At 46.6% G+C, this 16,699-nt stretch overlaps 1 protein-coding gene across 1 annotated transcript in view; it reads left to right on the forward strand.

Annotated features, from left to right (window-relative positions):
* The first annotated feature begins 5,378 nt into the window (after positions 1 to 5,378).
* The window catches only part of Osbpl3 (oxysterol binding protein like 3), a 78,092-nt gene continuing 66,771 nt past the window's right edge, over positions 5,379 to 16,699 (forward strand). The window contains exon 1 of the mRNA XM_032906537.1: positions 5,379 to 5,614. Coding sequence (XP_032762428.1) covers positions 5,522 to 5,614 — 93 coding nt within the window. The 5' untranslated portion in view covers positions 5,379 to 5,521. The remainder of the gene's footprint in view (positions 5,615 to 16,699) is intronic.

The raw sequence follows: 16,699 nt of genomic DNA on the forward strand, positions 1-16,699 counted from the left end.
AGGCACCTTAACCCCATTTTCTCAACTGAATCTATGGCATCCTGAGAGGTAATCAGTACTGAGCACTGAGCACTGAGTACTGAGAGTGCTAGTTCCTGTTTGCATAGGAAACACCCTTTACCAAAACAAAAATGGTGACTGTGCTTTTAAGGTGCAGTTTGAAGTAGGACAGCATCAGTACAAACCAAGCCTGGTCCCCCTTCCCTACAAGGCCTGTGCATGCCCTGGTGTTCACGCCGTGGTGTTCACGCCGTGGTGTTCACGCCGTGGTGTTCACGCCGTGGTCTTCACACCGTGGTCTTCACGCCGTGGTCTTCACACCGTGGTGTTCACACCATGGTCTTCACACCGTGGTCACACCGTGGTGTTCACGCCGTGGTCTTCACACCGTGGTCTTCACGCCGTGGTGTTCACGCCGTGGTGTTCACGCCGTGGTCTTCACGCCGTGGTGTTCACGCCGTGGTGTTCACGCCGTGGTCTTCACGCCGTGGTCTTCACACCGTGGTCTTCACACCGTGGTCTTCACACCGTGGTGTTCACACCGTGGTGTGGTGTGCATGCCTCCCTCTGTTCTTTCCCAGAGAACATCCGCCTTTTTATGTGAAGTTTAAAAACCTGTTTCTTAGGCTCATCTTGGAGATATGGTGGCCTTTATTCTTACCTATTTAAAGCATTTTTTTTTTCAGAAGATTTATTTACTTCATGTGTCTGAGCATTTTGCCAGAATGTTTATCTGTGCATCCTGTACGGGCCTCACCTTCATATTGACATCAGAAGAAGGCGTGGGAGCCTCTGGAACTGGAGTTACAGGAGGTTATAAGATGCCCTTTGGGAAATCAAACCCAGGTCCTCTGCAAGAGCAGCAAATGCTCTTAATTGATGAGCCATCCTCCAGCCCTCCTCCCCCGCCTTTGGTAGAACTCTATTCTCCTTTCAGACGCCCCCAAATGGCATGTATTATGCTCACTAGACATGTAACTACAACTGGCTCTTCACCGTCTTGATCTAGAGCTTTCTAAATAAGCTGGACAGTGGTAAGAAAGGCCTCAGTCTAGCTCTGAGGCCTGATGGAGTAACCGCACTGGGCTCAGTGCACTTGGCTTTGCACTTTGGATGTGCAGGCTCCATGATTTGGAAGAAGGGGGGAGTTATGGGTCCCCTCCTCCTTCACTCGGTGATAAGGCTGACTTGAAAACCAGTCTGCCTCTGAATCCTGTCATAGATCAAACACTTGTAATAGGCAGATGCACACACAAAAGCATCCCCAAACCTGTGAGGCCCCTCCAGCACACCACAAGAATTTGTAGAGATTTGTGAGCACCCCCTTTACAGGAAAATCAGCTGCAGGGGATCCCAGAGCTTCTGGGAGCTGCAGAATGTTCTGTTCCTCAAGCCTGGTGGTAGTTCTGTATTTGCCAAAGTTCAGTTCTATATGTGCTCTAAGATCAGTACGCTTTAAAAGAAAAGTGGATATAAATGGCCTTTCTGTGTATGACAGGGAAGCTATTGCATTTTGTTCAGATCAGCTTGTTCCTTGAGTTAAGTAAAGCTTTTTTTCATCCAGGGTCACTAAGTGAGGTGGGAACATCTGAATGCCTTTCATGGGTCAGTCCTCATCTCAGCGTCTCAGAGATTGCTGAATCAGCAACTCGCACGCCTGGTCCCACATGTCTCCTGGGGAATTTATCATTATGGCTTTCGTAGGTCAACACAGTCAAGAGAACTACTCAGAGTAAAAGATGTCCCTTAGTTGAGGCCAAGCCCTTCCTTACACTGGGCGCATCCCAACCCTGCAGAGTCCTTTCCTCTGACAGTGCTGGCTTAGCCATGCAGAGTCCCTGAGAGTGGATGTGGTAGTTGTGCCCTCTACAGTGACCACCAGTAGTGGTACTGGGATCTGTAGACTCAAGGCACTGCTCCTTTAGTCTTTGCCCTGAGAATTAAACACATCCTTTTTCTAGATTGGACTTCATTTGTCTTTTAGAGGGCAGCAAATCCCAGGGAACAGAATAGCAGTATTTCCCTGACTCTGATTCCCAGGCTGCTTTAGTAATGGGTATGGGAGGAAATGGGGGAGGGGGGAGGTGTTGGAGGAGGGGAAGGCAGCTGTGGCCTTTGCTGGCCCAGCCTTAACCCTAAGTGCCAATTCAATGGTTTTAGCTCACTAAAAGCCTTTGCCTACTGATGGGTTCCCTCTGAAGTGAGGTTGTGAGTCAAGAGATAAAAGTGACCCCTTTCATCGGTTGCCTGAGCTGGGGTCTGGGCTTCTCCTTCCGCAGGGTTTTATAATTCCCATGACTCATTTTATTGCTCATGGTCCTGTCTCTCCCCCACATTTGGCACACACACCTTTCCTCCCATGCGCTCCCTTATCAGAACCTCTGGCTTAGAAAAACAAAACCTGGCACACATGACAGAAATCCTTTGTTAGTATTCCTAGTACACTGTGGACATGTCGCCATAGTGATGGCTGCGCGCACACACACACACACACACTTGCTCAGAGGATACCATTGGTTTCTTTTCCTCCCCCCTCTCTTAGACAACCGTCAACACTGTTAACTAAACAGACTATTAGTGTCTTTGCAGCTTTTCTTGGCACTTTGTAGTTAGTTTAATTTGCATCTAATTCAGCTACACTTAGTCATGCCCTGTAAGCAGCGCTAACTTTATAAAGACCCAGGGTTGTTTGCTTTCAGGCTTATTCATCGTTAGAGCCAACATGTAATGGTTCCAGAGAAGGCGAGCATGCGAGAGTAACACGGGGTGTTAGTTTCTTTTTTTTTTTTTTTTTTAAAGATTTATTTATTTATTATATATAAGTACACTGTAGCTGTCTTCAGACACATCAGAGAAGGGCATCAGATCTCATTACAGATGGTTGTGAGCCACCACGTGGTTGCTGGGATTTGAACTCAGGACCTCTGGAAGAGCAGTCAGTGCTCTTAACTGCTGAGCCATCTCTCCAGCCTGTTAGTTTCTTTTCTGTTGCTATGATAAAACACCTCGGCAAAGGTGGGAGGCTTCTTATGGGCTTATGGTTCCAGAGGGATGAGTCTATGATGGTGGACCATAGGCATGGCGGAAGGAACCGGAAGCTGAGGGCTCACTTCTTCAACCACAAGGGCCGAAGTGGAGAGAACAGCAAGGAGGGTGAGGCTTGAAGCTCTGTAAGCCTCCACCCGGTGACATACTCCCTTCAGGAAGACCACACCTCCTGAGCCTCCAAAGCCAAGGTCACAACTACAGACCAAGTGTTCACACACATGAACCTGGCAGGGGGCTGGCAGCCTCTGGGCCGGCAAGCGGGGATGGAAGGTGTTGGGGGCTTGGAGGAGGGAGTGCATCTCGTTCAAACCACCACTCATGGAAATTGACTTCTATGGCTAGAGGTCCCTTAATTTGTTTTCCGACATAGAGATACTTCACTGCATTGCTTTGATTTTACCTCACAGCTTTAATATAATCATTTTTTTAGAGAACAAAATGCCAGAAAGACATTATAAAACTTGAGTGTTTAATAATTCATTCCACTTGGTATCTTATCTGACTAGTTGGTTTCAGGCCAATCATAGAGCAGCCTTCTTTAAAAATTAAACTATGTGAACACTCTGAGTGGGTTGTAGACTCAATGGAACTCAGTGTGCTTAGTAAGGCCGTCTGCAGCCCAAGCCAAGTAGATCCATTGCCCTTAACCCAGGGCTGGGGATGAAGGTGGTGCTTCCTGGGACTTCTCCTCTATGCAGTGTGAGGGGCTGTTTCCCAGTGTAAGACTCCCTATAGCTGCAGAGCTGGCAGCTAGCAGCCTCGATAGCTACTTGGAAACAGGGGTGGTGGTGGTGGTGGTGGTGGTGGTGGTGGTAGTGGTGGTGGGTGACCCTCTAGGCCGTAGTCCGTGTTTTTCCCCACCGTACGTGTTTTGCACATGGCTTCTGGTACATCAGAGATGGTATAACAGCTTTTATTGCTGCACCTGGCCACGGGGGCACACCTACTTCAGCTCCATGTTTAAAGGGCTAAGAGAGTGCCCACGTTTTGCTATCTGTGTGATGTGGCTAGAGACCTAACTTACTAGAAGCTCTCTGGTCTTCTCTGTAAACTAGAGATAACCCCCTGCCAGCAGGCTTTAAGGAGACAGTGAGACAGTGTTTGTGGGAATCCTGGCAGAGCGTCATGTACTCTGCCCACTGATCACGGCTTTGATTACTATTGTGCTACCAGATGTGGGAGATGCTGTTGTCCCCACTCCCACACCCCCTCCAGTTTTTTTACCTCGCATTACAGATGTCTTTAGAAGGAATCAAAAACTCCTTTGGGATAAGAAACACACCACCTTTCTCTAAAAAACCAAAACAAAACAAAAACCAAAACCCCCAAAGAATTAAAAATTCCTAGCATTGCATTGACTTCACCTTTTCAGTAATTTCAACTGTGCATTTCAGTGACATTTAGCAGTTTTTCAGTGTTGTCCAACCATCATCACTGTCGGGTTCCAAACCATTTTCCTCACCCTCTAAGGGATCTATAACTATTTAAGCAGTCACATCCGATCCCTCCCTGACCCCAACCCCTGGCAGCCACAGTGTGACCTCCCAACTCTGTGGTTTGCTGACTGTACACACCATAGTCACAGAATGTTATCATGTGGCCTTTTCTGTTTGGCTTCCTTCACTTAGCATGGTGTCTGCAAGGTTCCTCCATGTTGTAACGTGTGAGTCCTTTGCTCTAGTCACCGTCTGGATAATTGTCTCTTGGGTTATTTTAGATGTAGTCTACACACTCATCCATTCAGGGCGCTCCCGCCTTTGGCTGTTATAAATACTGCCAATGTGAGCAATCATCTGGAACTTTTCCTATGAACACTGGTTTTCAATTTTTTCAGAGGTAAAACTGTATATTGTATGATAATTCTGTGCTTATATTTTTTGAGAAACTGACAAACTCCTCTCTGCCATGGGTGCATTTTATGTTCATACCCACAAAGATTCTAATTTCTTCACAATGCCAGTTACTGCTATTGCTGCTGCTGCTACCCCTCTTCCTCCTCCTCCTCTTCTTCCTCCTCCTCCTGCTCCTCCTCCTCTTCCTATGATTATTAGTACTACTAGTAGTAGTAGTATTGTAGTGATGCTAATAATACAAAATATTGTCTCCCTGTGGTTTGGGAATGTTTTATCGTACTAGTTTTATAAGTATCTGTTTTCAAATTAGCATATTAATGTTCTTGAACCCGTCACATTTCAAAGCTATCTGAAAAAGCACATATACGGAATTTCTCATAAGATGAGATGGCGTGACCTTGCCACATGTAGCTAAGAAGAGGTGATGTCTACCCCCTTAATTCTCTAGCTTCTCTAATTACTTTTCTTTTGCTTTTAGAGATTTCTTCTGAGACTTCCAAAATGGTTTTCAGACTCACTGGTTAAGAGTCAGCAACTTCCTGCGAGGACTTCATACTTTCAGCTCTACGTCTCCCCATGGCATTTTGACCGCGCTGAGCCCAAGGGACCTGCTCTTCACAATGAGTGACGAGAAGAATCTGGGTGTGTCCCAAAAGTTGGTTTCACCCTCAAGAAGCACAAGTAGCTGTTCCTCCAAGCAAGGAAGCCGGCAGGTAAGGTTCAACTCTTGTGGATCTTAACGTGCAAACTGCATCACGAGGATTTGCTGGTACAGATGAGTGTTCACTGGGAGATGCCGTCTCTCTCGGTTTAAGAGCAAGTCCTTGTCTTCGTACCTGGTTACATGAAGAGAATCGGTTCACGGGCTTCCCAGGTGCTGAGAACTGCATTTGGCTCTTTGTGTTCTTTTGCTCAACCTTTACAACTGCTACCAACACAGGCACTAACATTCCCATTTTCCCTCCAAGGAAGCTGAATCATACAGACTGGATTGCTTGCCCCAGTGAAGCCCTGATGCCAAATGAGAGCTCCGTCTCTTTTGCTCAAAGGCCTATCTTTTTCTTTTTAAAGATTTTTTTTTATTTCTGTTTACTGTTTATGGGTGTTTTGCCTATACATATGTCCATGCAGCACATGTATGTAGTGCTCTCGGAAGATGACAGGTGGCATCACTTCCCCTGGAAGGAACTATATTATAGCTGGATACCAATTGCCATTCCACGATGCTGGGAACTCAAACCCAGGTCCAATGCAAGAGTGATAAGTGTACTAACTGCGGAGCCATCTCTCCAGCCCCTCCCACCCTTCCTACACCCTATTAACCAAAGAAGCAGTCATCGCTTTCCCAATAACTACCTTACTACCTCTACTTCCTTCCATTCACCAATATTTTGATGAAAGCCGGTAGCTCCAGATTGTCTATGAGTAGCTAAAATCTTGCCTGCTATTTTTTTTCCCTAATGGGTTGTGGGAAAGTGGCAAAGAAAACAGCCAAACAGAGGAGAGAATTCTTAACTCTCGAGTAACTGTCCATGGTCGGTGGTTGCTTCTTTGTTTCTTTTCCAATATGGCTTTGCTGGCAGATCTGCAGGTGTCCATCGGTAACCATAAGGGCATATTGATCACTGAGATCTGCCCCTGCTTCACTAAGGTGGTGTAGATGGGAGATATGCAAGAAAGCTGGATTACTAACCTGTGAGGACTTTGAATTGTTCAGTATTTACTGGCTCTGTCGGTATTGCCTCTGCCCTGTGAAAAGTCTGGCCAAAGGATTTGCTTTTGTCCAGATTTGGAAGCAGTAATTAAGCAGCGGCCCACTCGGGAACATTGGACACTAGTGACTCAGCTAAGCAGCTCTTAGTTTGAACACTTGTCTCAGTCAGGGAGCTTGCCACCCACCAGTCCATGCTTTGGGGCAAATTAAAGTTTGCTGTGAGCATGATGTGTAGGGAGCCCTTTAAGATCTCTTTTTTTCCTTCTTAGCATTCATCTCTGTGTGTATGTGTGTATGTGTCCATGCCTGTGAATATGGATGTGCCTGGGCCATGATGTACATGTTAGAGGTTGGATTTTCATCTTCCACCTTGAGACAATCTCTTCCTTTGTTCTTTTCTGCAGCTTAACATCAGGCTGGCTGACCTAGGGACTCTCCTATGTCTACCTCTCATCTAGTAAGAATGTTGACATTTCGGATGCTTGGGCTATGACCTGTCTAGAATGAACTGAGGTCCTCATGTTTGTGTGGTGTGTTGGCTGGTTTTTGTTGTTTTGTTTTGTTTTCTGTTATCGGGTCTGACGCAAACGTAGTCATCTGAGAAGGTGGAACCTCAGTTGAGAAAATGCCTTGATTATATTGCTCTGTAAGCAAGTCTACAGGGGGATTTTTCTTCATTAGTGCTTGTTGTAGGAGGGACCAGCCCACTGTGGGCGGTACTATCCCTAGGCAGGGCCACCCTTTGGTTGAATAAGAAAGCAAACCAAGCACTCTATAGAGAGCAAGTCAGTAAGCAGCATTCCTCCATAGTCTCTTTATCAGTTCCTGCCTTTAGATTCCTGCCTTAGCTTCCCTCAGTGATGGACTGCAATTAGGTTGTGAAACCAAATAAACTCTTCCGTTTCCAAGTTGCTTTTGGTTGTGGTCTTCCTAACGACAAAGAAAGCGAGCTAGAACTTGTGATACACACTTTTACCCACTGACCTAACTCCCCTTCCTCTGGGATTTTTCTTTTAAAGATTAAGTTTGTCATTGGTTAAATGCTAACACCATGGGTCTCTAGAGATCTGCTCTCATGGGAGTGAGTGTGTCTGCCCACTTGAGCAGCTGTCACCAGGTTTTCCCACCTCTTCAGAGAGCACTCAGGTTTGGACCTGAGTACAGTGTGTGATTTCTCCTCCCACCCCAGCAACTTCCTGCAAACAGGATCTCTTCTTCAACCCACCTTTGCTTCACAGGGAGGCTGTGCTCAGGGAAGCAGCAAGTCCTCCCCAGGGGAGCTGAGCCCTCATCTTCAGGCCTGTAACTCTTCCAAGGCCTTCATTGGTTTTCTCAAGGCTAGCTTCACTCTGAGTATTCGAGCAAGAAATACTGAGTAAAGTAGCAAGAGGAACTTGTACCACCCAGTGCTTCAACTTTTCTTCTTTTTTTTTTTTTTCGGAGCTGGGGACCGAACCCAGGGCCTTGTGCTTGCTAGGCAAGCGCTCTACCACTGAGCTAAATCCCCAACCCCTTCTTTTGACCTTTATCAAATGGTCCTCTTTTCTTTTTAAGACCTTCCACTTCAATTTGCGTAACTGGGACACACAGCTGCTTTCTGTGCTGGTCAGGTTTCTGTCAACACAAACAAGTGACCCAGGAGAAAGGAATTCAGTACAGAATTGCTGTTATCAGATTCACCTGTAGGTATGTCTGAGGGACATTTATTGATTGTTGGTTGATGAGGAGGGGCCAGCCCACTATGGGCCATGCCACTCCTACACAGGTGGTCCTGGATGGTCTAAGAAAGCAAGCTGATCAAGCCATGAGGAGCAGGCCAGTAAGCGGTGTTCTTCAGGTTCCTGCCTGCGGTTCCTACCCTGACCTCCTTCTGCAATGAGGGCATATAAAAACCCAGTAAACCCCCTCTTTCCCAAGTCGCTTTTGGTGCTGATCACAGCAAAAGAAAGCAAACTAAAGTGCTTTATTAGTGTAGATGTTTGTAATTCCTCTGTGGCAGAGAAAGTAGGGAGTTCAATAGTTTTAAAATCCCTGTTGACTTTGGAGGGACTGTGCATCTGAGTCCACTGTCCCATTTTCTGACAAAGGTGTTCTGCCCCAGGCTAGCACAGCCCTCCCATCCGCGATGCCTCTGTCATCCATCATCAGTCTTTGCCTGCCTCACATACTGGTCGTCTCAGGAGCCGTGGAAGCTCTCTTTGCTGGCCTTTTGGGGGCTCAGCCATTTCCACTGCATCTGTCAGCTGCTAAATAAAGCCAAGCAGCCCATTTCCAGCCTCGTCACAGGATGCGAGGTTTTCACAGCCACGGGCTACACTGGAGACGTGGTAAAACAGCAACTGTCGACGATGTGTGCAGCCACCTGGTTTCGAAGGTGCCACTGTGAGACCCCATTCAGGTCGCTTTTCCTTTTATCTGGAGTGGATCTGTGCACGTCACTGGCCTTTATCTGTGGTGCTAGTTTTCCTTGCGTGCTCTGGGCTGTGGTTAGAGCCTCATCTTGCAGGTCTCCTGTGAGATCTGCAGTCACCTGTCTTGGTTTGGGATAGGCCATTGCCTGCCTTCAGCTCCCAGGGACTCTGATCCAGGGCAAGTCTCACATGGCATTGGGGACTCCTTTTCCATGGTGAGAATGGAATGTCCCAGATCCTCATCATACCAGCAGATAACCTGGCCCGGGTTCAGCTGCCTCCTTCCACTGCCCCGGATGAGCAGATGGCAAAACCTCCGTTCACTGTGCTGTGGGCAGTGCACCATCCCAGTTTATAGCAGAGAGCCTGGCTCAGGTGGTGACGGACCGTTTTAGCTCCCTTAGCTCACAGACGTAAGCCAACACACACTTTTGCCCACAGTATGTTTTACTTCTTTACTTTCTTTCAGATCCATAAAGACTTCCAGGCTTTTAAAAACATAATCTTTTCCCCCTTTAGCTTTATCGAGGTGTGACTGACAAATGGAAATTATACATATTTATAGTCTACACTGTGCTCTTTTGATATTTGCATGTGGTATAAATGGCAAACACTGTCCAGATAACAAACGTACCTATCATCCTACATGGTTATAGCTGGTGTGTGGAGAGCAAGAACATTTAAGATCTGCTCTCCTGGACGCAGAGATGCTCAGTCTGTAGAGTGTTCACGGACCTGGGCTCAACCCCCAGAAGCTACACTGGGTGTGGTGACAGACAGTTGTGAAACAAGCACTGGGAAGGTAGAGACAGACAGATTTCTGGGGTTCTGGTGAGAGTGAAACGTGAGACCACCCTCCTGTGCTCTTCAGGTGGTCTAGACTCCTGGTAGAAATGGTGTGTTAGCAGTCACTACACTCTGTTCAGGGCCTGGTGACGAGAGGAAACGCCTGCCCGTGCTCGAGCACTATTTCTCTCTGAATATTCTTAGGGTGTAGTTGGCTGACTCAGCAGACGGCAGAGGCCACAGGGACAGTGCAGTGTTCTCACCGTTGACCCCATGTCATACCTCAGAATTGCTTCCTCTGAGGAACTGGAACTCTGAGCTTTGGATTTATGTCCTCGTGTCCTCTAATCTACAGTGCACTGTGCCTTAGTCCTACCTTCTGCTTCTGTGAGCTCAACCTATCACACGACATGTTCACAGAAGACGATGCACGGCGTGCTTTCCGGTGCTTTGCCTAGTGTCCCCCAACTTTATCCACGTTGTCATAGATAAAAAGATGTCATCCTTTTAAAAGGCAGAATGATATTTCTTTCTGAAGAAAAGTTATGTATGTCTATGAGAAACTGTGGCACGTGTGAGTGTGAGTGCTATGTGTACTCATACTACATTTTCTTTTCAGATTCTTTTTTACCTCCATGAATATAGGACAGCCTTGAATTGCATGGCTTTACAGGTTCTCACTATGCTTGGGGTCTCAGTGGCAGCAGGAAGAGGGCACTGAGAGCTTGAATTTACAACTCCATCTTGCACAGACACACGTGCGCACAGATCACACGGATACCTCACACTACACATATTATAACACGCTGCATATTTGCATAGATCACAGCACTGTACACATCACACACATATCACACTCATATACATCATACACACGATATTTTAAAATAAGAACAAAGTACCCTCTTGGTCATAGAACTCAGCCTTTGTAAAGCCTTTTCTCTTAAGTTCTCTTCCAGCACAGACAACTGGTGATCAGAGTCTCTATACCTTGGACTTTCTTTCTGTTTGATAAACTGACTTTGCCTGTCTTTGATTCTTGAATTGACTTGAACTTGTCCTTTCTATATGCATGTGTAAAATGTCAGGGAGTCATGCACTTCCTTGTAGGTCCCCCATGTGTGTATCTCTCACTTCTGTGTAGATCCCCCCACCCCGAGCATGTATATATGCAGTTCCATGTGGATACCCCCCTGTTCATGTATCAGTGTTAAATGAACTTGCTTTCTTGAGGGAGAAAATGAGAACTAAGTGAAATATACAGGGAAATGCCTGGCTGGCATGTGAGCGATGTTCAGTGCACGAGGATCCAGTTATTGAGTGACTAGGCATGCAGATGCTAGGCAGAAAGATCCTATGCAGACTGTTCTGCAGATCAATGCAGTAGCTGGAGGGGTATATAAGTAGGAGGGAGAATTGCTATTTTTAAACTGATAAAATAGGAGTAATTATAATTTCCTTTTGTCTTTTCCCCACTGCCCCCTTCTATTCCTGCCTAGAAATGTCGAGGTACTGCATGTTAGAAGCCAGATGGGGCTAGGCAAATGGATGGGTATGTCTTGTCTTCATTAGAAGAGCCCAGTAGCCAAGGTATATTTTGCTTTTGGTTGGTTTTGGTTTTCGTATTCTTTGAACATGCTTGAGCAGAAGATGTAACACTATGGAGGACAGAGGAGCCAAACAGAGCATTGCAGATAAGAAACCAGCTGATGCAAAACCCCTGGGCAGAGCGAGGCCACGGCTCCCATTCTTTATGAGATGTTAGCATTTGGCATGAAAATCAGAGATGAGAGTATAAGCTCTGTTTCTGCTGAAACAGTTCAGAAGCATGCTCCCACCTCAGCCTGGGACTTGAAAGGGAGAGATATATTCTAGGGTGAATCTCCCTATGGTGACTCAGCTTGCTCCTGTCACCCACTGTCCCCTGGCTAATCTTTGTTGGCATTTGAGCTCCCTCAGGGTCACCCCATGAGAGTTAATTTATGCAGCCCTTAACTATGCTATAATTCAGAAACCACAACCAGCCTGGGCTCAGTGCCAGAACCTATAGAGTCAGGTAGGTTGACTGGGGGAGAATTTGCCAAGTTTTGCACGATGAAGTAAACTATACTGTTCAAATGATGACATTTTCAGTTAATTATTGAACATGCTAAGATCCAAGCCAGATGTGGTAGTGTATGCCTAGAATCACACTACTTGGGAGACTGAGGCAGGAGGATTGCAAGTTTGATACCAGCCTGGGTCATAAGACTCTGTCAAAGAGAAGGAAGAAGGGAGAGGAAGAAGAGGAGGTGAATGCAGTCCATTGATTAAAATTTAGTGGCATTGAATTTGATCAGGTTCTTTATCAAAGTGTGGACAACATCAGCACTATGAGACACTAAGGTAGCATGACTGTGGGACCCTCCTGTCATGCTACATTGTCTTCTGGTGTCACCTTGGTTCTTTTCCTGTTGCTGTCAGAGGATATCTGAGACTGATGGTTTCTAATAAGTAAGGAATAGTTTGCTTGGCTCTAGAGTCAGGGAAATTCAAAGCGAGCAGAACCCTGGCCTGAGTCACACCGTGCTGCTTGAACTCGAGGCAGAAAGCAGAAACGACGAAGCCCCAGGAGTCCCTGTAGCAACCTTTCCAATAACCTGCTTTAGGTGACTAGTGGAGAAGTCACTCCAGAAAGGAAGGCGGCCATCCCCTTTTAATGACTTTGGTGCAGATCTTGAGAGCAGTGGGAACTTCCTGGGTCCTGGCCTGCATGACTCAAGGACTTGGATGCTGGGCGTTAGCTTGAGACAGTAGCTCCAAGTTCAGTGTTCCATACTAATTATGGCCAAAGACATGAGCTGTACCATGTGGCTGTAATCAAAGTGAGAGCTTCATTAAGGAAAAGCGAGAAATGAAAGAAAATGGAGCGAGACCTCCCAAAGTGACTGATGAAGTCCAGATTGTTTGCCTCCACAGAAAGGAAAAGGATGTTTCTGATGTTGACTGCTGTGTCCAGAGTTGGGGGAGCAAGGGGCCATCTATTTGGAAAGCACTGTCTTTAGATGCTAGATGTGCCTTCAGAAGTCAATTCAAGGCCCACATTCCTGTATGAATGATTGTCTAGAAAGGCCTCTGGGAGTGTGAAACAAAGCAGGTGAAGTAGCATGTGGGCCCTGGTTTGCCGAGAGCGCTGTCTCTTCCTGGTCGTCTCAGCAGAGGAAAAGACACAGCCATCTATTTCTGTCTTCATTTCCCAGGCTTATTTTCTGGGCTCTTTACTTCTTTGTCCCCCCCAGCCTTTTGGCCACAGCTATGTTGCGACGTTATGTTATGGATGTAGGAAGGGTGACAGTAAGAATTAGTTCACAGTACACTTTCCCACTGAGGCTTGCAGAGAAGCAGACATTTGATATGGGAAGAGGTGAGAGCGTTAGTGACAAGAACAAAGGCAGTTTTTCTTCCCTGTGTCTACAGAGACAGGCGGTTGTTCCTCTCAGTGCCTACAGAGGCCAGGCTGTTACTCCATGCCTGATCAAAAGAGCAGAGAAACTGAACCCTAATGGCTTCCAAAATTCCCAACCTGTCTGGTCTGATCTGTAGTAAAAGGCAGCAAGTAGGAGCTAACAGACTGTTCCTTGGGTCAGGGAATTGGATGTTCTTGCCGAGGACCTAGGTTTAGTTCCCAGCACCAACACGATAGCTTACAACCAAGTCTAGCTCCAGTGAGTCCAGAGCCTTCTCTGCCTTTGAGCACGCGTGATACAGACAGACGTATAAGCCAACACTCATGCATGGGATTGAAAATGAAATAAAAAGCAGCAAAGGTAGCTTTCTCTGTTTTAGAATCACTGCCTTGATAAAAGCCTTCTTGGCAGTGCAGGTCATAGGAAGGAAGAAGCAGAACGCAGGTGTTCTATGGGGAGCACATCTGGATCACTCCAGGGATGCTTGAGTGCAGCCTTGGGCAGAGCCCGCTCTTTGGCTCTTTCTCATGGAAGAGAAAAACTACCTCATTAATCTGATGACACCAAAATGCTAGTGGCGGGCTAATGACAGTCAAGATGGCTCCCCCATTAAAAGCGTTTGCCACACAGGAATGATAGCCTGAGCTGAATCCCAGGAACCCACTAAACAAACATAAACAAACAAACAACCTGGCTATGATGGTGAGCGTCTATAATCCCTGTGCTCCTACCAGGAAATGGAGACAGAGGTGAATTTCCCAGAAGCTCGAACGCTAACGAATGCAGAGTATGAAGTGCAGTAGAAGTGAGAGCCACCTTCAACATGGTAGAGAGCTTTTACTTCTGAAAGTTGTCCTCAGACCCTCCACATGCACAGTGTGGCATGCATATACTCATACACACACACACACACACACACACACACACACACACACACACAGAGAGAGAGAGAGAGAGAGAGAGAGAGAGAGAGAGAGAGACAATCACACGATAATAAATAAAAATAAAAAGTGTCTAATGGCCCAGAAGTGACAGCGCAGAATTAGGACAAGGCCAAACAGAAGACATCTAGGTGTTGGTGGTAGAGCAGTGAGCATCTTCTGCCTTCCACAGGACAAGCTGAATAACCTGTCTGCCTCTGGATGCTGGCCTTGGCACTGAGTCTAGCATATTCTTCTCTGTACCTTTCACAGGGGTAGCTGAACCAAATGTCCTGGCACAACTCTGCCCTCATTCTCTCCTTTACCTTGTGTATTTTGGTTGACACTGGTCTCCTAAGAGAGAGGTGCACATACTCACCCTCACAACCTGTGAATGTGCACTGTTTGGAAAGGGGGCCTTAGTGGACGTGGTTAATTTAAGGACCTTGAAAAGGGCAGGACATCCTTAGTTGTCTGAAGGGCCCTAAATTAATCAGCAAGAAGTAAGCCAAGGAGACACAGGGAGGGCATGGTATGAAGGTGGAAGCAGGCGCAGTCTGTAGCAACAAGCTAAGCAGCAGCTTGGAGGCTACTGCTCCAGAGACCAGGATAGCCCAAGACAGTCTCCCCTCCGACCTCCAGAAGGAGCCTGGCTGTGCCTACACCAGGTTTGGGATTTCTGGCCTCCAACACTGTTGAAGAATTTTAAACTTCAGAGCTGGATGGTGATAGACTAGGCCTATAATCCTAGCACACAGGAGGCTGAGAGAGGAGGAGCCTACATTGGAGGGCAGCCTGGGCTATATATAGCAAGACCTCATTTCAAAATCAAAACTAGAGAGAGATTTATTGGTTGAAAATCTAAGCCACTAAGTTCATGGCCATTTGCCACAACAGCCTCAGAAGATTAATTCTCTCTGCTTAGAGTCCCAGTTTGAGCCTTTAGTCCAAAGGCATGACACCTTGGGGACAGTGCCTGTCTGAGTCCCTGCTACAGCGTGTGAAGCCCTCATCTGGCTCTACAGATTCTCAACCTGCAATGCCTTTGCCTTTCTTGCGGGTGCTAACCTCCCGAGTGTCATTGCTTGGTGGTCTCAGCATTTCTAATGGGGGGTACTAAGGGTGAGACCTTTGTGTATGGGAGGGTTTGCCATTTTAAATGCCTGAGACCCACACCTGTGACTCTAAGTCACGCACGCAGTATTTCCCAGAAGGCACCTCTATTTTGCTTTACAAAGTTCCATTAGCTCTCTGGACACCCTGAGATGAAGACTAGAGAACACCACGGTGTCTAGCATGGGCAGGGGTCTCTCAAGAGATACCAAGCATTGTTATGGAGTACCACTGTGTTTCCTCTGAGTACAGAGTCTGCTTTTTTTTTTCTTTCCAGTGCTCAGATACCACAGGGCCCTGTATAACATGAAAGATGTTTTTTAAATCAAAAGTAATAGAGATAAATAAAGGATGTTGCAGGGTAGAAAGAACAAAAATGTCACACCTTCTTACTGTTGTTCACGTGGGCTCTGTAGGGGAGTTCCCACCCCACCTGAGGGTGGTGAGTCATCCTAGTCTCCCCTGTGGCAGGCTGGCTGCCCCCTTAGAAATGTCACTTTTCGAAAAGAAATGGAGAAAGGGTGCAAAAGGTTTGAGCCCTAGTCCCCCAAAACCTTTCAATTTTGTGACCCTCAGAAAATTGATTTCACTTAAATTCTTAGGCAAAAGAACTCAACAGGTGACCGCTATATCCTCCTTCAAATGTGAACTTCAAAACAGACATTTCATGACTCTGGGGGAAAGCCATTGATTACAAAAGATGCAAATAAAAGAAAGCCAGAATAGGTTCAGTGTCCCTGGGTGGGGAAATCAGTATCTGCCTGGGTGTGTGTGGTGGGGCAGGGGCATGGAGTTGGGTGGCTCTGAAGGGATTCCACTGGGTCCTACTGCACTTGTGGCTGTCCTTGTCCAGAGGTGATGTCCAGCTGCCAGGCTCTCTGTGTGAGCTGCAAATGGACCCCGAGGATGTGTCCTGTTGCTTAGCACTAAGTCTTGGGCAGGCTACTTTGGACCTTTAGTGATGGTCACCCTCTGCATGATGAGAGCACACAGACACTCCTCTCCCTTTTTCACTGCCAGGACCGCCATCATAAGAGCTGTGGACACGCACCACACCTATGGTAGGCTGCTGTTGGCTCATGGGTGTCCCCATCATTAGTAGTAGCATCCCTCCCCCAAGGCCTGTTTACAGAAAGACATTTGTGGGGAATGAGGAAATGTGTAAGGGATGTTTTCATAGCTGTTAAGCCTTTATACTATTAGAGGAATATTTAGGAATATCAATAACTTCCAAATATATCTGAGGAGCCTAAAAAGCGCTAACGTAATTACAGCTATAATGCTAAGTGAGTCATCAGCTGGCTGGAGAGACATTCTTCGCATGGGTGCTAAGGTTTTTTTTAAATGGAATTTTAATTATAGAACTGATTGTGGTCAGTACAGTTACAATAAGCATGGGTCTCTTCGT

The sequence above is a fragment of the Rattus rattus genome, chromosome 6 (genome assembly GCF_011064425.1).
Source record: "Rattus rattus isolate New Zealand chromosome 6, Rrattus_CSIRO_v1, whole genome shotgun sequence".
NCBI lineage: Eukaryota > Metazoa > Chordata > Mammalia > Rodentia > Muridae > Rattus > Rattus rattus.